Below are 24852 nucleotides of genomic sequence, written 5' to 3'. Positions count from 1 at the left end.
CTCATGAGGATTGGCTACATTAGGGGTGTGTGGCCTAACATGCAAAGGAGTTCCTGCTACAAAAAAAGCCCTGAGTTTTGACAACAAATAAGGTAAACAGAATAAGAAGCAAAAGGTGGGTGTGGCTGGATGACCACACTTCTGGTAACACAGGAGTGTGGCCTCATATGCTAATGACCTGTGCTATCAGGGGTGTGGCCTAATATGCTAATGAGTTTCTGCTGTTGGGTGTGGCCAATTATGCTAATGAGTTCCTGCTATGCTTTTTCTACAAAAAAAGCCCTGCACAACACACCTAACACCAAAACTGGGCAGGAGAGCCAGTAACAATTATTGGGGGTATGCCAAACAAAACAAAAACATTTTCACACACTGGTAGAAGACAAAGCTAGAGGGAGGGAGGGAGACAGTCTCCCTGGGGAGGGAGTTCTGAAGTTCTGGCCCTTTCTCAGGTTGCCACCAGTCTAGCCTCAGACACCAGGGTACCAAAGTAGGGCATCTGAAGATCACTGAAGTGGATGGGAACGTTCATAGGGAAGAAGGTGGCCCTTAAATTTGGCAATGTCAATGAGAATACGTTCATGTTATGTTATGATTATACACAAAGGGATATGCGATAATTTATCACGGTGTTGAGGGAGGGAGGGCAGAGGGATGGACCTGCAGCTGTCTCCTCTGCACACCTTGAACACAGACATATAATTTGCACAAAGGCATGCACATAAAACACCTTTGCATGCACATTATAAAGATAAATACGCACACACATACACACACTATGCATTTAACACATAAGCAATGCACAAACTGTTCATTTCACACATAAATCAGTAGAGGGAATGAAACCAGACATGTTTCTTTTGTTATTTATTATGATAATTACAATGTTTTTTGCAGTTATTGTAATTAGCTTGAAAATAAAACAAATTTCCTATCTAACCAGCCTATAATGAAAAACCCATTATTTCCTTTTGTTCTGGTTTCTATTGTTATTGCTTTCTCTGCCTCTGTTGGTTTCATTTTACAAGGCAGAAAGCATTTTCCTAATAAAGGCATAGAAGGAACACAGTATTCCTTAGGGGACATGGGGAGAGAGGCTCTGGACTTTCTTGATTGACTGCAAGCTGGTTACTAGGACTACATAAATGTGTGAGATATTCCAATCCTGAAAGATATGGACTGGGACTTTGTCTTCCTCTCTCTGCCAAAGGCCTGCTCTGCTGTACTAAATCTTCCCTTGTAATCTGCCTCCTCTGCTTGGCTGCTACTTTCCAAATACTTTCCCAACTGGGGCAGGGGGTGAAAAAACCTCAATGGCATCATGAATGCAGTGTAGTCAAGCCCCCAACTGGGGCAGGGGATGAAAAAACCTCAATGGCATCATGAATGCAATGGCATCCTTCCCCTAAGTGACAGCAATAACTCTGGGAATCTCCAGAAGCTCTATGGTTTTTACGATAGAGTTTGGGGTAATTCCTAGAGCTATTGGCTTCACTTTTGGGAGTTCCTCAGAAGTGACATCATCATACTCATTATGCCAGCCCCCTGTGTCCCCACCTCCAATTCTCCTGCTAGTTGTCAGGCTCAGCCTGGGAAACTGTATCTCCAAAACATATCCCTTGTTCAAGAAAAATTACCTCAAGGTCCTCCTCCTCCAGCTGCCTACCTGCCCAGATGCCTTACCCTCCTTGTGCCCTCAAATGCCCTTGCCTTGTTAGTATGTCTTTATTTATGCTACTGTTCTTCAATCTCAGTAGCTACAGGACTGCCTGTGTTACTTTATAGAATCTTTCCTATTAATTTTCCCATAGCTATGGGTTGCCTTTCATAGCCTCAAAGTGGGGAGGCTTTACTCATCTGTCTGAAATTTGGCAGTGTGGGTATCTTTGGGGCACACTATAATCCCCCTGAATTTTGTCCAGTTTGGCTGGAAAATTACAAAGGTACACAAAAAGGCAGGAGGTGAGTCTTCCATTGAAACTGTTCTCCAGATAAAAAGGAAGCACAAATTCTATGGTAATAAACTAAAAATAAAAAAATGGAGATCCTGATTTGACTTCCAGTAATAACCAACAGTCAGATGGGTGCTGAATATATATAAACATATATAAGCACTGTTCTTTTGGGTAAACTATAAATCCCACTTACATCTCGAATTAGGAAGAAAGGCTGGCTGGCTTGCCTTTTGTGCTTAAATTATATATTAGCCTCTTCCAAGGCCGTGTTTGAAAGTCCCTATTTATAGCATTTCATTTCCTGATTTATATTCCAAAATATTATCAGAAAAGCCAAAATAATTTGCCACGAGGACAGAGTTCTTTTCCTGCCCCCAAAGAGCAGCAAGACTTTCCTTAATTGGCCTCCCTCAGTCACCTTTGAATGCTTTTTTTTAAAAAAAAAATAAATCTGAAGGAATACTTTGGCGTTATCTTCAAGCCACTGGCAGGTGGGGCAAATCTCTCTGTTCCAATCAGGAACAGCTGGAGGCACCTGGGTATTGCACAGGGGCCGCAATGGATCATCAAGAATGTTGCCATGCACCATCCACTTAGTCTGGTTTTTTAAAAAGAATCCCTGGCACATGCACATATGTGCACTGTGGACTGTGGGGCAAAAGAAAATAAACCTCCTGGAGCAGATTGGTGGGTTCACACCGCCAGTCTGTTCTGTTTGCATTCCACTGCATTCAGATATCCGGAAATGTGGGAGGAATGCACGGGGAGCCATTTGCACCAGATTTCACCTAAAGTCTTTTTACCCCATCTCAAACTCGTCTTCCAACGGTGTGAGTGCGACTGGGGAACGGCTGGCAGATGTTCCTGTGTGACCCTGCCGGTTTAATCTGTTAGGAGAATGCAGCTAAATAGGCCCAAACTGTCAGTCTGAATGCAGCCTTAGACTAGATCACCATTCTAATCAGTAGGGATGAAAGTGGTCCTTTATAATATACATATAAAAGGAGTGTCCCCCAAACAATATGCCCTGCAGAGTGGTTCCTGCCTTAGTCATGATGCTGGAGATCTGTGACTGGACCTCTCAGTGTGTTATTTGGCTCTAATAACAGTTGATGTGTTAGGCTAACCTGCATTGTGGTCCTGGTATTGGACACGAGTCATTTAACTCTTCCCCCTGAGCTGTTTCCTAAAGAAAATGCCATCCTGATTTAAGATCCTGTGAGAAAAAAGAGAGGCACAGTATGTGTACCTCTTTTTCCCTATCAGGATATAAAGCAGTCCAAGAGAGGGCAATTTTGAATGTAGAGATCACATCAGTGGATGGGTCAGTGGCATAATTAATTAATGCACAAAAACAAATGCAAATGGATTTGATGCCGTTCTACTTGTACAACACAAAAGTGCTTCTCTCTTATTTATGCACGCAAATTGGTTGTACAAAATCTTTCAGAAGCAGAAACTTAAGCTGGAATACAATCAATAAGTCTGACAGAGCAAACAGCCACCACAGCCTTTTCCCTTGCTTTTCCACTTGCACATCCAGTGCAAGTGGAAATTTTTGCTCTGGATGCAGCCCAAACAATCTCCCCCACTCCCAGTGCTGGTGCGATTCTGACACAGGTCAGCTGTTTTGTAAAGTCAATTTCCAGCCATGGAATTCCAAAATCTTGTGTAGCTTCGCCCCTTGGCCTCCATGAATTAAATGCATATATCCCAATGGAATGTAGATGGAACTATAAAAGGGAAAAAAGATTCTGATTCTCACTGTAATCCAATAAGGGTGAACCTCATATGGACACAGGCTTCTGCAGACAGATCGATTTCATTTCCTGTTACCTCTGAAAGACCAGTGTATTTTTTAAAAACTTATCTTCATAAATTGTCACTGGAGTCTGGCAACACATTAATAATCAGAAGATCCAGTAGCTTCATGGCCCTGTGCCTCAAGTTCAAAGCTTAGTATAAAGTTTCACTCCAGCATTAAAACTTCCCAGATCATTTAGGCATGTTTGCATGTATTCCTCATTAGTAATATTTGCATGTAATTTAGTTTCAAGCATTTGTTTTATTTTATTTACTTTCTTTATAGCCTGCCTTAGTCACTGAGACACAAAGTGGATTACAAACTTTAAAAAGAGTTCAATCAGACAGCAAGGACATCTAATAAGCAATGTAGTAGGATCACAAAACTTGAAGACAACCATGTGAACACCACCAACAACAACAACAGAAACACTGAAACAAACAAACAAAAAAAGACAGGCACTGCTTAAGGCATGACTTGCTGTAACGCTGAAAGTGGGTTATGAAGAACACTGAAACAAACAAACAAAAAAAAGACAGGCACTGCTTAGGGCATGACATGCTGTAACGCTGAAAGTGGGTTATGAAGGTATAATACAATGCAGTTAAAAGAAAGGTGGTACATACAATAAACATTGCAATAGGTTACAATCCTCTGCCTTATAATGTGATCACCTGAGCTGTTCCATTGCACTACAGTTATAAACCCTTGATAAAAATGACCTCCTAAATATTTCTGTTTTGAAAGAGGTAAGAAGAGTTCATTTGGGGGGGGGAGTAATAGCTATTTTTCTTGAATGGAAGAATAGAACCTCTGATGCTTTATTATCCTTTTTCTTACATGGTGTCATTACATAGTTAAGGTGCCTTTTTTAAAAATTTAAGGCAGGATCTGAACCTATCCGTTGCATTCAAGACCGTAGTTTCGTGGGTGCAAGGGCTTCCTCCCACAGATTGTGATTTTCTCAGCTGCTCCCATGGCAGTCCCAAATGCCCCCCTCCCCAAATCTTGTACCTACCCCCAGTACTTGGGGCTGCTGTAGGAGGGGGAGCTGAGAAAGTGGCATTCCATAGGGGGAAGTCCTTGTGCCCATGAAAATGCTGTGCTGGATCCAACTCTCTCTGCATTAGAGCTTTTTAGGTTGGGATTTGGTCAACTCTGGCTGCGATCACAAACACTAAATAATCCACTTTCAATGCACTTTCCAACTGGATTTTGCCAGTTCACACAGTAAAAATCCAGTTGGAAAGTGCATTGAAAGTGGATTATTTAGTGTGTGTGACTGCAGACTCTGATTCAAAGTCCTACCCAGGTATGAAATTCACTGGGTAAATAATCTCAAGCAATCTGGTAAATTCCAGGACTGCCTCGTACAGTCCAAAATTTCATACATGAAAATGGAGACCAATACTCATCATACTTCAGCCATTCTCATCTCAGCAGTACCTTCCATCAGTGACCTCATTGTAGTGGGCCCATTAGGCAACAACCTGCTCAAGAACATTCTCCATGCCCACCTCACATTGTTGAATGGATTTCTTCAGATGGTAAGGAATGCTCCTTAGTTCTTACCACCTTTCAGGAAGGCCAGTAAATTTATCATTTGGATAGAGTGTCTAGTTAGCATAGGGTTGCCAAGTGGTAATAGAGCTGCCTGCGGGGGACTCCCAGCTGGTGGCTGGAGCGCGCGCATCCACATCACCCGGAAGTGACGCGGGCACGCTGGGGGCGGGGCCTTCCCTCAGATGACCGTGGCCCCGCCCCCAGTGTGCCTGGCGTGCCCGTGTCACTTCCGGGCAACGTGCATGTCGGGGTGGAATTCCCCCCAGGGCCCAATCCACCGGCGATGGGGAACGGGCCTCTGGGGCGGGGGTTTCCCCACTCCCCAGGGGGACTTGGCAAGCCTAAGTTAGCACTGTCTTCATAAAGATTATAGTTTTATGTTCAGGTTGTCTTTTTCTCTGTTTTATCCCCTCTTAAGGAATTAGGATTTTTTTTTCATACTGGATTATTTATTTGCAAATCTTTTGTTTCTTGTAAACTGCCTTAAGCTATTGAATGGATGGGGCATAATTTTTAAAACAAACAAATGTTACACTGTTTTGATGTAGTGCAAACATCTTAATGAACATTATTTCTGATATTCGGTATCCCATTCAGAGTTGGGATTATTCTTCATCACCTCATCACAGATCCTTTATTACTTGTATGCAGGTCACTGCTCTGGGTTATAGCCAGCAATAAAATCCAAATGAGCATCTCCCTAAGCAAGGAGTGATGGGCTTCAAAGAGGAAGGCTGCTTCCTTATATTAGTTTGGTCTGGGCGTGGGTTCCAGTTTGAAATGCAGCCACATTCAAACAGACAGATGTCAAGGGTACATGTGTCCCTGATCACACATGGCAACAGAGAAAACAATGTGCCATCTTTTCGTGCAACTGAGAGCTCCACCTCTTAGCCACAGTTTGGTTTGATAATATGGTTTAAAAACAGAATTGACTTCTTCTGCACATGCGCATAAAACACACACACATACAAAGACTGTTTAAAAAGGCAAACACCCCCCCCCCCAATTCCCCCTATGAGACAAAATGGGGACATCATAGACAATGCTTTCCCCAGGGCAGGTATAGGAATATGGGGCAACCCTCATTAAACAGGGGCAACTTGAGTACAATGTCTAGTTTCTTCATGGGATTTTGTGAAATTAAAAGGATCTGAGGAAAGAGAAAATTCAAATGTAATAAGTTTATAAATAACTATGGCTACACTCAGGTGAGGGCTAACAGACATGGGAACTGGTGCTGGTCTCTGGCCCAGGTTTGCTTGTTGCTTTCTGGTGTTTGTTGCTGAAGTATCTAAGGACTGGTTCAAACAGTCAATAACTTTCTTCATCCAATGTGCCCCACCTATTTCCAGGGATGCTTTGGTGTGGAGAGAATATAAGGTGTGACTCTGGCTATCCATGGATACAGCCACAGCTCCGTGGAAACAATTCCCAGTAGAAAACTGTGCTGCTGAGATCATAAACATCTCTGCCGGGAAGCTTTGGCTGAATTCATGAATGGCACAGATTACAGTCTATGTTCTTCTCATGAATGCATCCCTGGGGGCAGCTGGGGTAGAGTAACATATCTGAAGAATGCCTGTGCATGATTAACTTCATGGATGATTTCTTTAGACAGCAAATTCTGTTGTTCCATTTCCAAAAGGCAGGGAACTGTGCAACAAGGATTCTTAAGTTTGTAATTAAAATCTTATTATTCATATGGAGCCTGTGTAAATCAGGATAATGATCAGAAAGTATACTATTGATAGAAAAACCTTTCTTCTTCTTTTTTAAAAAAGTAATCTTTAGTGTCTCCCAGTCAGCGACCCTCCAGAGGCTGGCAACTGGCAGGAGCTGGGGTGGGCAGCTTTGACAAACAACATTACGTCACTTCCAGATTTTCCCTGGAACATCACTTGCCAGAAACTCCATGGCAAAACCATTCCCCCTCCCGATTTTCTTCTCCTGCCGGCTGCAGTTAACAGCAGTGGACAATGAAAGGGGGGGGGCAGAAGATCATCCACCACCAGTGAGTATATGGCACCCTAGTCTACTAGCATCTGATCTCAAGGGTGCTCTACAGTGGAGAGAATTCCAAGAAATACTCTGTGATCATTGCCCAGTGCAGAATGAAGCACACAAAGGGATGGATTGGTCTTTTAACTCACTGGGAAAGTATCTGGTGGTCAGCTGTTCTGGAAGGTAACAGCAGCTAGGAGCAAATTATTAAGCACAGCCCTAGTGATGCTAGCAGTGCCATGGACCACTCAGCTCAAACATAGTCAGTGGTGGTACAGGAAGAAGTGATGGGTGAACCCCTCTCCATCATTATATCTGCCACTGCTCAGATATGAGCTGACTGGAGAGGGGGTTCTTAGCTAGGCTTCCTGCTGGGTCATTTAATTTGCACAATTCACCACATACATAGCAATTGATCCCATAAATAATGAGTGACTTCTTTCAATGGCATTTGAATGTGTATAACTATGCATTGGACAATATAATTAGTTCTGCTTCTTGACTACCCTATGGTCATGATATATAGCCAAGAAAAGGCAAGGTACTCAAGAAGAAAACCTAGTTACACTGAGTCATTTCCAATGCATAGTTGCATGGTGTATATGTGTGTGTATACACACATGCAAACACACACATACAGAGAAAGAAAGAGAGAGAAAGTCACCAAATAACATGTTTCCGCGCTTTAAGAATGAGGCTGGAACTTACCATAAGGAATACTCTTCTACATAATAACTCACCAAATATTAATGGCTTTTCTTCTATGCACTGGAAATCCTGGTGCAGAAACTGACCATAAACAGTGTCATGGTCATAGGCCTAAGGATGAAGAATAAATGGCCATAGAAGTGCATAGAAGGAAAGCCTCACAGAAGCCCCTCTTCTACAAAGGCCTGTGCATCCTTTGTGTAAATTTGTCAGCGGGCCTACAGTTTGCAACTAGCCTTCAAGCCTTAAGATTAGGCTGGGGAAAAGCAGAGGGAAAAGCAGAACCCAATTACTGGTGAGGAGGTAGAGCTTGGTCGGAAAGCATATAAGGCTCTGCAGAGGGAAGGAAGGTATTCACTCCCTGAAGCTGAACATGGTTGAGACTGCTCTGGGGGGAGCTGATTCTTCACCCCATGGTGGGGGTGAGTCTGGCCAATTGGGATCAGGGATTGAGTCAGGAATGGGTTGCCAGGCCATGCTTGGCAACTGAATAAAGCTTTGGGGTGGGGATGGGTGCGGGGTGCTTGGCATTGTGTGCCATGAGATCGCTTCTGGGAAAAGCCAGAAGTGATGTCACATTGCTAGAAATTGCTGAAAACACTATGGTAAAATTACGGTGAAACAATTAGAGTGAAATGATTTCACTTCCAGGTTTTTCTCCCACGACACAATGAGGTTGCCAGCAGAAGGTCTCCCACCACAGCAGGAGGCTTGGCAATGCTAAATAGGAAGAGATTTGCTGCTTTTAGGGTTGCCAACCTCAAGGTGGTCTACACCAGGAGGCTTGGTAATGCTAAATAGGAACCAAATAAGGCAATCACGTTAGGGAGATTTGCGGCTTTTAGGGTTGCCAACCTCAAGGTGGTACCTGAAGATTTCTCACTATTGCAATTGATTTATAGACAATGAAGATCAGTTCCACTCAGGGCTGCCAGGTCCATCCTGGCCCCCAGTGGGGAGTGGTGGGGGTAGGGCTGCTAGATTCAGATTGGGGAAGTCTTGGGAATTTGGAGATGGAGACTGGGGAGGACAGGGACCTCCCTGGGGCACAATGCCATAGAGTCCACCCTCTAAAGCATCTGCTTTCTCCAGGGGAACTAATATCTGTATCAGGGCTCTTTTTGTAGATAAAGCCCAGCAGGAACTCATTAGCATAATAGGCCACACCCAACAGCAGAAACCAATTTGCCTATTAGGCCACACCCCTGACAGCACATCTCATTGGCATATTAGGCCACACCCCCATGTTACCAGAAGTGTGCTCATCCAGCTACAGCCACCTTTCCCTTCTTATTCTGCTTACCTTGTTTGTTGTCAACACCCAGGGCTTTTTTTGCAGCAGGAACTCCTTTGCATGTTAGGCCACACACCCCTAATGTAGCCAATCCTAATGAGTTTCTGCTGTTGGGTGTGGCCTATTATGCTAATGAGTTCCTGCTAGGCATAGCCAACTTGGGAGCCAGCCGGAACTCCATTCCTGTGCGTTCCTGCCCCAAAATAGCCCTGTCTGTAGTCTGGAGATGAGCTGTAATTCCATGAGATCCCCAGGTCCCGTCTGGAGGCTGGCATCCCTAGTTCCCCTGGAGAGAATGGCTGCTTTGGAGGGTGCACTCTGTGGCATTATACCTGTGGCATTATACCCTGCTGAAGTCCCTCCTCTTCCCAAACCCCACCTTCCACCCATAAAATCTCCAGGTATATCCCAAGCCAGAGCAGGCAGCCCTAGATTTGACTTCTTTCTATGTGAGTTTTGCCCTGTCCAGTTGTACTGTGGGTCCATTTTTATAACTGTTCTCTTAGTGACTTCACTGTTACAGTTTCACTGTTACAGTTACACTGGTTTTTTTTAATAAACTGTTTCCTGCTCACTCTGTCTGGATCATTCCCATGTCACATTCAGTCACACATCATGACATGTTAGGGTTTCCAGCCACTGTCTGGCAAAAGGGAGAAGCATGCCCCCTCCCCAACAGGGTTTCCGGTGATTTCTAGAGAGGACTGACATCACTTCCAGGTTTTCCCCAGAAGTGATGTCATGCTGTCACCAGTGGCATTCCCTCCACTCATTATTTTTCTCCTGAGAGCAGTAGGAATCATGGCAGGAAACAGGAGCTGGGGTTGATCCCCACCACTGGCAGGATGTGGGCAGCTATGGGGCACAGCCTGACTGTAAAGGAAATTGCTTGGGGGTTGTGGAGGGTGTTTTGGGCCATTTCCAGTAAAGCTCTGGAACCAGAGTGGGGGCAGCCTGTTAAAGCCTTTGCCAGCTCCTGGGCTGAAGGGGGAAGGAGGGTGTGTATCAAGAGGGAGGGAATCCATGGCAAACCTACACAGTAGGCTTGCCAACCTCCAGGTAGAGCCAGGAGATTGCCTGAATTACAACTGATCTCCAGAGTGCAAAGATCAGTTCCCCTAGAGAAAATGGCTGCTTTGTTGGGTGGACTTTATGGTTCTTTACCTCCCCAAACCCTGCATCCAACTTCAAGTTTCACCCCCAAATCTCCATGCCAGAGTTGGTAACCCCATTGCATACCCTTTCTGCTTGAGTTGCTAACTCTGTGTTGAGAAATTCTTGGGAATCTGGAATCGGAGGCAGGTTTGGGAGAGGGGAGGTGTTAGATCGCGCTAACAAATTGGAGGCAGGTTTGGGAGAGGGGAGGGACCTCAGTACTGTGTGATGCCATAGAGTCCACCCTCCAAGGTGTCGTTTTCTCCAGAAAAAACTGATCTCTGTAGTCTGGAGATGTAATTCCGGGATATCTACAGGTCCCACCTGGAGGCTGGCAACCCTGCTTTCCACAAAATGTTGTTCCATTGTTCCTTTCAAATGTTCACCAGTGGGGTGTGTGTATAAAAGGTCAGATTTAGTTTTGGCATTTAAAACATGTTCTTTTTATTAAGAAAGTTGCTGTTGCCTTTTCAAAGTTGTTCCAATAAAACCACAAGAAATATTAAAATTGGCAGCATGCTGAATTTGCTAAGCATTCTGAAAGGCTATCTGTTGCTATTGGTTTTTAACAATAATTATCAGTGTCCACTATCATCATATCTGATCTTTGAAAAAAGCGTACAATTAAAAATACTCCCTGGCCACAAGAGTAATTATATACATCAATGTCTAACCAATATCCTTTTTCCCTTGAGTAAATACTACTCATGCCAAAAGTTCTTCTGAAGCTCTTGCAACTTTTGAGGGTGTGGTAGGATTGTTGTCTTCATGATAACATTTCTAGTGGTTTATAGATGTCCTTTGGATGAAGAGGACCTCAGGGGACAAATAGATTTAAAATGGGTAATAGCATAGTATTTTTATTGTATTTCACATACGAGTGAAGAGAAAACACACACAGTAAAATTCCCACATTACTAACTTCAGTTCTATATCCTTGACAAAGGAAGCTCATTGCCTGTAAGGCAAAACATAGTTTTACAAAAGATTTCTGAAAACAATGTTGCAATTAAAAGAAAACTGCCATGTTCTTTTAATTTCTCATATACTTCAGAAGAGCTTTTTAAAAACATTCAAGACCATTCTGTTTTCAAAAAATTAAACCTACTCGATCACTTGAGGTAAAAAGTCACTAGACTAGTGAAGAAACCCAAATGCTGGCACTAGTTCAGAATGAAGGAGACGTGACAGTAGGAGAATGTAGAAAAGATTAACTTGCAGACCATTGAAACAGATGGCCTGTAATCACCTCATGCGGTTAAACACCCCACAACAGACTCCAGAGATGCTTTAGCTTTTAGGTTGTCTGCCCTAACCAGGATGGTCTCTGTCAGATTAAGGGTTATTGCCTCTCTGGTCTTCCCCATATTCTGCTTTTGAAGTCCATGGCCAAGACGGTAGTGTGAGAATATCACTGTAGATAAGAGGTGTTTGCTTTGTAACATACTTGGGTCAACAATCCATGGAACCCTTAATTTTTCAGCAGGGAACCGTGAACTCTGGCTAAATCTGTTAATTCCCTCCTGGGTTCAGGACTACCCACCATAAATAAATACCATAACTGCCTATTTATTTGCAGAGCCCACAGATAAAGATCTTAAAGTCTCCCTTAAGTAGCAGGGACGTGACGTTTTTAGAAAATAAAGTATAATCCAATTTGGGTGTGCTCTTAATTCTCTGTTCTAATGAGATACAATTGTTTGGGCCCACTATTGCTTTTTTTGTTTTGGTTCTTTAAAAAGCCCTGCTTGTCAAAACTGATTGTTTCTTACCCCTCTTGAGAGAAAGGATAATTCCCCCCTGAAAAGCCACCCTCTTTGTCATGCACCCTCCCAACCCAGCACGGATAGACTGGCTCTAGCAATTTACAACACAAGATGCTTCAGACCCTTCTTTACTGTGTCAAACATATTGTTTGAGACGAAGTATGTTGTTTGAGATGACACACTGCTATCCCTTTGGTCTGCTGGACAGCCTGTCATGAACCTGTGAATATGATCGTCTTATCTTCCACAACTCTCTTTGGGTAATGATACTAAGCAACGATCTGTTACTTGATAAGCTACAGTTGCAGATTCACACATTCATCTTATCAAGTAATACTTAAGATTGTCATGTGATTACTATGGCATGTAAACTTGCCCTCAGGATGTGTGGTATCCTCATCTGGATTGTTTCTTTGTTCTCCACCTAGATGTCAGCGAAACATTTTTGGAGGTAAACGGCATGTGACATTGGGGATCCAACAATGCATCTTCTGATATGCAACCTTAAGAAGGGAGGGGCAATTTGGATTGGGGCTATGACCTTGGGGCACAGAAAGAGTTAGCTGCTTTTCCTTCCCATGTGGTTTTCCTGATATAAACAGCCTCTTTCTTTCTTTCTTTCTTTCTTTCTTTCTTTCTTTCTTTCTTTCTTTCTCTTTCTTTCTTTCTTTCTTTCTTTCTTTCTTTCTTTCTTTCTCTCTCTCTCTCTCTCTCTCTCTCTCTCTCTCTCCCCTTCTTCTTCTTCTTCTTCTTCTTCTTCTTCTTCTTCTTCTTTCCTAATAACAATTGAGAGGAAGCAATTTCTATTGAGGAAATGGTGCCCAGATTCCCTTCATTATTCCAAATCAGCCAAAAATGTCATAGAACAATGGTATGGCTTCTAAGCAATGCAAGCAAAGCTGCACTGTGCTAGGTAAAGGCAACTTTCCCATTTCTTCTCCCACTGTATTCTTCTGAACTGTGTTCTAGCAGGTAACTGAATCCCAAATAAAAGTTTGGGAGTAAACTGGGGATATACAGTGGGATGGGAGGATCAACACAACACCAGTTTGGTGTACTAGTTAAGAGCACAGACTCTAATCTGGGAGAACCAGGTTTGATTCCCCACTCCTCCACGTGTAGCTGCTGGTGTGACCTTGGGACAGCCACAAGTTCTTTCAGAGCTTTTCTCTCAAGAGCAGTCCTCGAAAGAGCTCTCTCAGTCCTACCTACCTCACAGGGTGTCTGTTGTGAGGAGGGGAAGGGGAAGGAGATTGTAAGCCACTCTGAGAATCCAAGTGAAGGGCGGGGTATAAATCCCATCTCCTCCTCCTCTCTGAAGTGCCACGCTGCCAGCAGAACGGCTTTGACATTGATGGGAAGGCAATTTGGGATACTTCCTTTTAATTTACCTACACTGAAACTTATTGGGGGAGAAGGTCCATACTGCTTGTAGCTGAAAATCAATTTATCATATAGTGACTTCACTCACTGGGCACAGCGGAAAGTAGATATCTGATGCCGCATTGATGGATGTGCCCTCTGAATAAATGCTTGCTGGAACCTCTTTTCTTACTACTAGTGTTCCTCCCTCTTTGCCCCATGGTGCCAAATACTTTCCTTGAGAAAACAAAGAACAAGCAGGAGACAAAGCTCCAGTTAAGTCGCCAGGGTTCAGCCTTTTTAATGGAAGGTGATGCCTCCCCAAACCACCCATGTTTACTTTGACACTTCCGCTCTTTACCATCTTTGTGATAATTACCATTTAATGGCTCAATCACTGCCCCTGACGATAAAGAATTTTAAGTATGAACATTTCTCTTCTTGAGGATTTTATGATAAAAGCAAATCCAAAGGGCCCCATCCAGCCAGTGTTAATCACTTTGAAGCCCTCCTGGGTTTAAAGGGGAGGCATTTAAGCACATGCTTATGTTTCCAGGTTAAATACATGGGACTTAATGGTGCTTAACTTTGGATGACTTGCACCCCAAAGATTTCGCATAAAAGTGTTCAAGAGATGGGTTCTCTGATAGAAGTTTATAAAATGATGCACAGGGTAGAGAAAGTAGATAGAAAGAACTTTTTCTTTCTTTCCCAAAATACTAGCACTAAGGGAAATCCAATGAAGCTGACAGGCAATCAAATCAGGACAAATAAAGGAAATTCTTCGTTACTCAGTGAATGATTAAATACTGAATTTGGTGGCAGAGGATATAGAAATGGTAACAGGCACAGACCGCTTAATTTTTTTTTTGAAAGATTCACGGAGGAGAGGTCTATCCTTGGTGACTAAAGGGAACCTCCACATCTAGAGACAGTAAACTTCTGAAGACCAGTACCAAGAGGCAACATCAGGGGAAGGTCTCGGCCTCTATGCCCTGTTGTTGGTCCTCCAGAGGAAATGGTCGGCCACTCTGTCAGGCAGGATGTTGGACTAGATGGTCTGATCCAGCAGGGGACTTTTTGCATTGAGATAAAATATAATAATTCAATACTGTATAATCTACATTCCAATTAAAGGACCCTCAAAGAGGAAAACAAAAAGTAATCATTTTAGAACAAAAGTAGAACAATGACAATCACAATGAGAAGCAATGTCAACAAAATTCAGACACAGATATAAAACTACTATCATAGACAACGAAATCTATTCAGTGTTTTAAAATCTGAGTATATTCTGGTACAGATTTCTAGATATGAGACTGTAAAACAGAAGTACAAAGCAATCTGCCAACTGAGAATCCATATATTTTATTTATTTACTTCATTTATATGCTGCCTTTCTTGCAGAGCCTCCAAGTGGATTATGAACATTTAAAATTAAAATATGCCTCACAATCTGTCCACAGAAGCCTATGTCACAATAAGTATGCGTTACTCCTTATGACACTGCAAGACTCCTGTTTGATTTTGCTGCCACAGGCTAACAAGGCTGCCATTGTTGGAATTGGATATCTACTACATACTCTCTATTGTCCCAATCACAAACCCAATGTACTGTCTTTAGAGTGTCTCCACAAGTAAATTTCTCCATTCACTTCTGTAGAGAAGGTAGGATCACATGTGCAAAGGGATACAGAGCGGTATGTCTGCCTCAGAGCCCCTCCTTCCCTACATTTTGTTGGCCTGAGGTAATTGAGTATTATGAGACGTTTTACCATTATTTTCCTCTCCTTTCTGTTATTAATATTTACATCTCTTTTAGTATGTAATGAAATATGTACATTAAAGTTATTCTATTGCTAATTTTAAAACATTGTGAGCTATACTGATATTTTATGTTGTCATTAAAAAAATTAATGCTTTAACACGGCAATGTTGAAATTATCAAATGCAGCTAGAATATGACAAAGGAGTATAAGAGTTTTGATTTGCACAAAAACTTGCCATTGGTATCAAAACATGCTGCATATCAAGATTGAAGACAGTCTATATGGTCATAATATGGTCCTCTTTTATGGAGTGTTGCTGTAAAAATCAATATAGGAGCACAGATGATACAGTTTACGTACGAGGGTGAAATGAATGTTGTAGTTTGCTTGCATATATTGCAGGGATTCTCAGCATCTCTCACAGTCTCTCTCCATCTTCCTAAACTTAGAAACTTCCTAAACTGTGCTTAGAAAACGTTCCATTGAAATCAAGTATTAATTCAGCTAAGACCAAAGCACAGCCCATTTGGGATGCTTTCTGAAAAAGCTGAATCCCTTTTGACACCACCCTACAGCCTTAAATGAAAATGGCAGAGAGATAGAAAAGCAATGGTCAATGCAATGAATTTTAGCTGCTTATCACATACTGGATCAATCTTAACACTAAAACTGTCTGATTTTTAAAATCTTTAAAGCTGAAGCCCTCACCCAAGGCAAATTAATACTGTCCAAATCAGGGAGTTAAATTAGTTATGACCAATGGCCAAGATCCAAAGGATCACACAATCAATTCCATATGCCCAAGAGGACACTGGACTGATGTTTCCAAAACAGCAGTCTACCAGGCCACTTGTCAAACCACTTTTGAGCCCGTAGGGATTTCCAAAAGCAAATTGTGATCTGGCATGGGAGTCTGTGGTTCAAAGACCAGGAAAAAAGTTGTTTAACACCCCAAGGGATATACCCCAGCTCTTGGGCTCCCCTAAAGCAGTTTTTTTGAAATCTGACCAAATAAGTCAATGAAACATTTTCTGGGGTTTTTTTCCCCTGGACTGGAGCTGCAGACAATTATAGTTGAAGAATTATCTCTGTTTTCAAAAGCACCCTGTTTAATGGGTGGTATTTGTTTAGATATTGCCCTGGCACCCTGGAATGAAAACATATAATGCAGAAAATATTTTATTTATTTATTTATTTGCATTTTACCCCGCCCTCCCCGTGAACGGGCTCAGGGCGGCTTACACAGGGGCATAAGCCCATACATATGAAATCTTTATTAACATACTTGCAATGGAATAATGGTTAACTGACTGGGCTCCAACCCCACTTTAATGCAGGTTTTCTTGCTGGCATGTTGAATATGAGGACGTGGCATAGGGGACTGCTACAGATCAGGTTAGTCCTTAAAACTGGTCATTGCTTATCACTGCCCCACACATCAATGAAGTGTCAAGTGAGCCCCCCTACAGCCAGGTGAGACTTTAGGAGGAGATCAATGAGGCCATTAGGGTCCAAAGGAGCACTTTATCCAAGATCAATTTGAGCTGGTAAGCTAAGATAGGTGGGATAAACCTTCTTTCACCACTATGACCCCTCAACTTATGCTCATCCTTCCACTCAACCCACACTGAACATGATAGCTATGACCTAATTAATTGGGGTTAACAAGACCCAGTCAAGAACCTACCATTCAGCTGTACAGGATATGTGGGAACAAGCACCTCTATTTCCCTTTAAGGCAACACATTAAATCCTCCACTATCTAGATGCCAGATCCACAGATGGGCCACCACTTCTGCTTTGGAATTTATGTGGCCACCTTAAAGAGTTGCTTAGCAACACTTCCCTATTGCCCAGGGAGCATGAGGGAGTCACATGCTCCACTCTATCTAATGGCAAAGCGACCCCTTTCCACCTTGTACCTGTTAAGGAAGAAGAAGGCTGTGCCTGAAATCACCAAACTGAGCAGGGAGGAAGATGTCCTGAAGGAGGTTCTTATAGAGCTGAGCAGTACATAAAGGGCCAGGAACAGTGAGACTGATTTATTCATTTGATCATTTATGCTAACTTTCCCCAATGTGTTTAAAGTGATGCCACATTTATCACTTTCTAGTCCTTTGTTAGGGAAGCCGATTTTGGCAACAAGTTACATGAACTGGTTAGAAGAGCAGCAATTGCACATTTGAATTCCTTAAGAACTTTTGCCCTGCCGTGGGTAGCCTAATGTCATCAGATCTCAGAAGCTAAGCAGGGTTGCTATGCAGAGGCAGGCAATGACAAACCATCTCTGAACAACTCTTGCCTTGAAAACCCCATGGGGTTGCCATAAGGTAGCTGTGACTTGGTGGCAAAACCAACCAACCAACCAACCAAGTGGTGTATACGATCCAAACTCAGAGAGCTGCTAATTTTTAATTTGTTCATTAGTCCTAAAAACTCATCTCTCAGAACCTCTGTCTAAGCAACAGAAAGGGATTGGCTGGGCACCCCAATATTGTAATGTATAATGAGAAAGAAAACAGGGGAAAGGAACCTAGCAGGAGGTGAATTTGTCTCAATTGACAAAATGTACCAGTTCAGAACAGTAATTCTCACAGGCTTGCATGTATTAATATACCATGACAGCTACTGTAGTATGGTGGTTGTTGCTGAGCTACCAATCTGGTGGTCCCTGGTTCAAATCGTATCTCTGGTGGGCACTCTCTAGGCAGCCTTAGGTAGTACACATCATCTCAACCTCAACTTTGCATCTACTAAAAGATAATATTATCTGCCATGCAGGATTGTTGTTGTAAACATCACAAGGAATTAATGTATGTCAAGTGCTACAAACATTCTAAAAGTGTTCTGTCATGTTTTTGATAGTTTCCAATGGCCTTTCCATTGCCTGATGTAGAACTCTAGGGCTGAAGAGAACCAGCGATGCCTTTTTTTACAGTCTCACTGACTGTAAAATTAACCTTTCTTTTTAAAAGGAGTAAGAGTGTGCAATGCATATGAAATGGAACAAAATCCATCTCTCTCAATGATGAATGATTCTACTTAAGTTTTTGGTTTAGATCTTTGTTCAGTTTAAACTGGCATCGATCCATTGATATAGACCTTGGCTAATTTGCATCACTGCAGGCAGAATTGTAAAAAGCAAATGTTGAAAACTGTTGTAGTTAAACAATTAAAGCGAGCAGCTCTTACGTTGGTACATCTTAAATGGCACAGGCAAGAAAAATAGAAGTATACTTTTGACATCTCTTACACTGCAAATAGTTTGCCTGAACACCAGTTTATGTTTCTAGAAATATTGTACTACTAGCAGTAAAGCCCGTTGTGAAAGCAATACAACGGGATCTAGAAAGAGGCTCTGGGGCAGTGCTCTGGCTTTGGGCAAACAGTGTCAATTTGCTGTGGTGACCTCAGCAGGGTATAATGACAGAGTCCACTGTTTTCTCCAGAGGAACTGATCTCTGCTACCTGAAGAGCAGTTGTAATTGTGAGTAATCTGTAGCCCTCACCTGGAGATTGGCAACAATTGTTACCCAGGACAAAATGGCTGGTTTGGAGGGTGGAGTCTATGGCATTCTACCTGTCTGAGGTCCCACCCCTCTGCAAACCCCACCCTCTCCAGGCTCCACCCCTCAAATCCCCAGGAATTTGTCAGCATGTAGTTGGCAACCCCATCTCCTTCCCAGCTAGCCACCAACCTACCATTATCTGCCCCTTTGACTTCAGCTGACTTCTGCCCTCCCTTCTGCAGAGCAGTTGTAATACTGAGTGCTCTCCAGCCCTCACCTGGAGATTGGCAACAATGGTTCCCTATGTGAGACTGACTGGTTTGGAGGGTGGAGTCTATGGCAGTGTACCTGTCTGAGGTCCCACCCCTCCTCAAACCTCACCCTCTTCAGGCTCCATCCCTCAAGTCTCCAGGAATTTCCCTTCTGGAGTTGGCAACCCTATCAGGATTGGCCCCAATGTGTTTTCTCCCAAAGGCCAAAGTAGGTGACAGGACCAAGCTTAGTTGCCTACCAACAGGCACTGAGGGGAATGTAGGGTTGCCAGCTCTAAGGAGGGAAATACCTGGAGTTTTGGGGGGTGGATTCTGTAGTGGGCAGCATTGGGCGGGGTGGGGGGGCGGAAGGACTCAGCAGGTATAATGTCATAGGGTCTACCCTCCAAAGCAGCCATTTTCTCCAGGGGAAACTGATCTCTGTCATCTGGAAATCAATTGTAGCAGTGGGAGATCTCCAGGTCCCACCTGGAGTTTGGCAACCCTAGGGGAAAGTGTGCTGCACAGCAGGGGGTTGAAGAGAATGGTTTGATGGGTGCTGGGCCAAGATTGGCAACAATAGTTCCCCAGGAGCAAAAAGCTGGGTTGGAGGGTGGAGTCTATGGCACTGTAACCTGTCTGAGGTCCCCATCTCCCCACGCAGCTTTTAAAACATGATCCTGGGACCTACACACCACCAGACATTCCAACTGCCTTGCGGGGGCGGGGGGGGGAGTATGAGGTGTGGAATGGAGTGAAGTCCAATCAGCTTCCATATGCAAAAGACCTTGAAGGTTCCATATGCAACTGACATTCCAACTGCCTTGCGGGGAGGGGGGTGAGTTTGAGGTGTGGAATGCAGTGAAGTCCAATCAGCTTCCATATGCAAAAGACCTTGAAGGTTCCATATGCAACTGACATTCCAACTGCCTTGCGGGGAGGGGGGTGAGTTTGAGGTGTGGAATGCAGTGAAGTCCAATCAGCTTTCATATGCAAAAGACCTTGAAACACTGGGCGGGACTGCACAAAGCAGCCAGTCAACCCAGCCAGCGTCTTCTGACTGACAGTTCAAGTGTCCATACACTAAAGGAGGGCACACTGCAAATAGTTTGCCTGAACACCAGTTTATGTTTCTAGAAATATTGTACTATAGCCCTTCCTGAAATACACCACTTCAGACTGCAGGTGAAGTCTCACATAGCTGAATGACCCATGAAAACGCGTTGCATTAGAAAGCTAGCCTATCTAGAAGGGTTCCAAATGTCTGGCATCGTAATTTTCTGTGGTGTTGTTGACACCAGGGAGCATTCAGAGATGTGATTATCCCAGCAAGAATTTGCATTGTTGGTTCTTCATTCAGACATCTAGGATATTAAATATGCTAGTATTGAAAATATAGCCTCAGCTTTTCTCATGAGACATAGCAACATCATTTTATAAGGATTTGCTTACAGGATAGTTTGGAGCAGAAGATAAGCCCAACTAAATATGCTAGTATTGAAAATGTAGCCTCAGCTTTTCTCATGATACATAAGGATTTGCTTAAAGGATAGTTTGGAGCAGAAGATAAGCCCACTTTTCATTCAAATGAGCTCCCAGAAGAATCAAAGTATAATGGGCCTTAATACAGCTGGGGCATTAATTGCCCCACTTACTCAGACCATAGCAGTGGGTCTCCCCAAATTTCCAAAGAACTCTAAATAGCCCATGTGGTTAGTGCAGTGTGGTGGGTTATTATGTTGGACCAGGATCCATGTGACCTGGATTCAGATCCCTACTCTGCCATGAAACCTTTCTGCAGGGGCACTTTCACACGTGCTCAATAAAGCCGTTTCAATCCACTTCAGCGACCGTTTGCAAGTGCCTTTTGACGTCTCATCCAGCAAAATCCATTAGCAAAGTGCACTGAAAGTGGATTGAAAGAGCATTATTTAGTGTGACCTGGGGCCAATCAGAAATGCGCAGTCTAACTTGCCTCACAGGGTTGTTGTGAGGATTAAATGGAAGAGAAAAGAGCAGTGTTCCGAGCTCCTTGGAGGCAGGGGGGGATGAAAATGTACCAAAGCAAAACCTTTGCGAGGCTGCAAAAAGATATTTGTTATCTTCTTGTTCTACCTTCAATGCTACATGTTGTTCCCCATTCATAGTAAACTCTTCCATCTGTGCACTTGCATGGTGACTTTGTACCACACTGATTACAGCAGAATGAAGAAATCCAGCATACTCAAGGGCTGCCCAGAACAATCGGGGAGGGGGGGATTTTTAAAGCGATACATACATTTTGCTGTCACTTTGTATCCCCCTAGAGGAGGGTCGTGGCCTTCCACAGCATCAAAGCCGGCTGATACTAAGACAAAGTCTGGCTCGAACTCAGAAGCAATAGGCATAATCACGGCCCTGAAGAGAAAAAACAGCCAAGCAGTAATGAATCCGAGGCTTCATGAAACACATCATGAGATTTTGTCTCCATTCTCGAAATAGACCGGTATTCCATTCTTCTTCAAAGCCCACTTCCTTGTTCAATTTCTGCCCTCTGCTTTCTAGGGATTTTAAAACAATAATTTGCAGGTACATGTGAAAGCATCTAACATTACAGTCACATCTGGGCCTATTTTACCCAGCTGCCCATAAAGACCAAATCTTCCAGGGAAGTGACTAATGGATTACAAAGAGAACTCCGAGGTCTCAGTAGAAACCTGGATTGCTCCAGTTAGTATGAACTTGGTGTAAATTTGAATTATAAACTTCTTTCGGGAGAAAGATGTTTGCTTTCAAAACTTATTCCCTCCTCTTAGCATTTTAAAATGTTTATCATGCTGGGGGGTTATCCTCATAGAGGAAAAAGGCGGATTCTCATAATCAAAGCCAGGCCCTGTTGTCAGGCTTTTTCCAAGGTCATGCATAGCAGGAATCTGACAATCACAAACCAGTAGCAGCACCCCCTGCTGGTTTCAAGAAGAAATTTAAGGGATTTGCATCCCGAGTCTTAACTCATTAACTCTTTCCTTTCTATGGTTTCATATTACCCTATTTGGTAGTATTTTATTTTTTGTGGGTATGAAAAGGATTTCAAAGCAATGCAAAAGAAATTACCAATCTAAACAAGTAGTTTTTGAATTAGTATTTTGAGGGTTTGTAGCCTGATGATATGTTTAGAAGTAATATACTTGAGAGGTCAAATGCTTATATTTAGCCATTCAGATTTTGTTTGCTTTCAAAGACAATTTAAATCACATAATTTATATAATTCATACTGCAAGTCCATGTTTATATTTTAAAATGGTAGGATCTGGCTAATTCTAAAATGAATATATCAATATTAGCAATCCAGTTAGGTAAAGTAACATCCTATATTGAATCAATATGTTTTGAAAATGCATCTGGATGTGCCAGTTTCTGAAGTGCACTCAACCCTTTATCTGTCATCTGACATATGTGAAAATACCTTTGCACAATCTCTTATAGAAAGACACAATAAAAGATGCCACCTTGCATATTTTCTTCAATAATGGTTCTTATTTAGTAGGACCAAAAAGGTAACTGCCACCTGTGACATATTGAGGGGGACACTGCAATAGTCTGTGTCCTTACATACTGCCTGCATCTACCAGACTTCAGAGTGCCACCTACAGGATACCTGAACTTTATATGATATGCCTAAGAAACCTAAAGTTATGGACCCTGCTTAGGTCCAGATTTTTAATGGTACTAGCTGTATTGGTCCAAATTGGTTACTCCAGAGCATTTTTATAAAATGATATGGCTTTATGTATCAGGTATGATTGAAAATATGTCATTGGAATCTGTAACAGGACCTTGGGGCTTTTCCAGAGAAGTAGCATCTATAAGAAAAGAAATAGTGGACATGACAGAACTCTGATAGCTCCTGAATGGCCAGCAGATCAAAGGGAGAAGTAATCAATCTCCAGGGAGCAGATCCAAGAGTTGCCCAACCTACCCCACAATTTAAACTCCTTTAGATTAAAAATGTATATAGAGACCACAGGTTATAGTTTTACTATGATTCAGCCCCTCTTTCCCAGAGAGAAGCTTCTGTGAAAAAGATGGACATGTTCCTATGACTTTGTGTGTGGCATAATGTTTTGTGTCAAAGCCTTTATGTCATAGCCTGCCAACAGTTTCCTTATTCTGATAGGCCTCCCCCCCCCCACTTTTTAGAATATGAGCAGAAAGGCTCATCACTCAAACCCAGGAGCCTTACAGCCCTTCAGGGACTGCCTCCCTCATTCCAAGTATTTTAAACCCATTGCCCTGGCACAGTAACATACACTTGGGAAACTGGAGAAATTAATTTAGCTTCACAAACGGCACTCACCCCCCCCCCCCCCCCTATGCATTCAGTCTGGGTTATCCTGCTGTCTGCGGAAAAAGTCACGGGAAGGTTTCCAGTTGGAAATAGTCACTGAGAAAATATCAAGTATGTGATCCGCCCCTCTCTAACCATATGAATGTCAGATGCAAGACATTAGAGGGTGTTTCTTTTTCTTTTTAAAAGAAACTTCACTCACTTGGTACTCCGCCCTCTCCACCCTCACTCCTTTTAATTATTTTCTTCAGTCTTTTGTGGGTTTTACAACACATGGAAGAGATGCTCCTAAATACCTGCCTCTGTCACAAGACTTGTAGAAATTCATCTGGGTGGGTGTTCTACCAAAGAAAGAAAAAGAAGTCCTATTGCTTCCACACAGTGATGGTTTTCCATGTAGTCTCACTGCTGCTGCAAATACAAACCTAATAACAAGCAATCACTTGTGATTCATGATTTATGACAGCTATAAGGTAAAGGTAAAGGTTCCCTTGCTCGAAAGCCAGTCGAATCCGACTCTAGGGTTGCGGTGCTCATCTCCGTTTCAAAGCCGAAGAGCCAGCGCTGTCCGAAGACGTTTCCGTGGTCATGTGGCCAGCATGACTAAACACCAAGGTGCACGGAATGCTGTTACCTTCCCACCGAAGTGGTACCTGTTTATCTACTTGCAATTTCTTGCTTTCGAACTGCTAGGTTGGCAGGAGCTGGAACTAGAGACAGGAGCTCACTCCGTCTTGCGGCACCCGGGTCTCGAACTGCTGAACTACTGAACTACTGACCTTCCACAGCCTGCAGTTCAACGTCTTAACCACTTGAGCCACCGCAGCTCCATTGTGAATAGCTATATTTTAGAGTTAATATGAATACAAATGGTCCTTTCATATTACACAGATAACAGAAAAATATCACAACTAATAATGTGACCCTGTATCACAAAGTTTAGAAAAGTCCCATCCTTGTGATATTGTAGAACAGCTTCTGTAATAAGTTGTAGTAAGTTGATGAGCATCTAGATGTAAGCCTGTTTGGTAGTTGATCTTCCTCAGAAGTTATTCTTAGTAGATCTCCCTCAGAAATTATCTCCCTAAAATTAACAAGGGACACCACGTAGCTGAATGGACTCTTACTATTATAAAAGAGCATATGATGTGTTATTTAGATTTACCTCTTACCTTTTCTAAATTTTGTGATACAGGATCCCATTATTAGTTGTGATAGTCTTCTGTTATCTATGTAATATGTAAGGACCTTTTGTATTCTTATTAACTATAAAATATAGTAGGCACAAATCACAGTGATTGCTTGTTATTAGGTTTTTACACTGTGATCCCAGTTTGTTTTTTGGACACAAATGCAAACGCAGTGGCACTCCAGTATCTGACTGC

The 24852-nt window shown here is 42.8% G+C and overlaps 1 protein-coding gene across 1 annotated transcript in view; it reads right to left on the bottom strand.

Moving 5' to 3' along the window:
- LOC107122955 (histone deacetylase 9-like) overlaps positions 1–24852 on the bottom strand; it is a 190922-nt gene that overhangs the window by 40663 nt on the left and 125407 nt on the right. The window contains exon 11 of the mRNA XM_015426106.1: positions 21419–21537. Coding sequence (XP_015281592.1) covers positions 21419–21537 — 119 coding nt within the window. The remainder of the gene's footprint in view (positions 1–21418; positions 21538–24852) is intronic.

The sequence above is a fragment of the Gekko japonicus genome, unplaced genomic scaffold, assembly GCF_001447785.1.
Source record: "Gekko japonicus isolate JY-2015 unplaced genomic scaffold, Gekko_japonicus_V1.1 scaffold77, whole genome shotgun sequence".
Classification (NCBI taxonomy): Eukaryota; Metazoa; Chordata; class Lepidosauria; order Squamata; family Gekkonidae; genus Gekko; species Gekko japonicus.
This window is presented reverse-complemented; position numbering and strand designations above follow the sequence as displayed.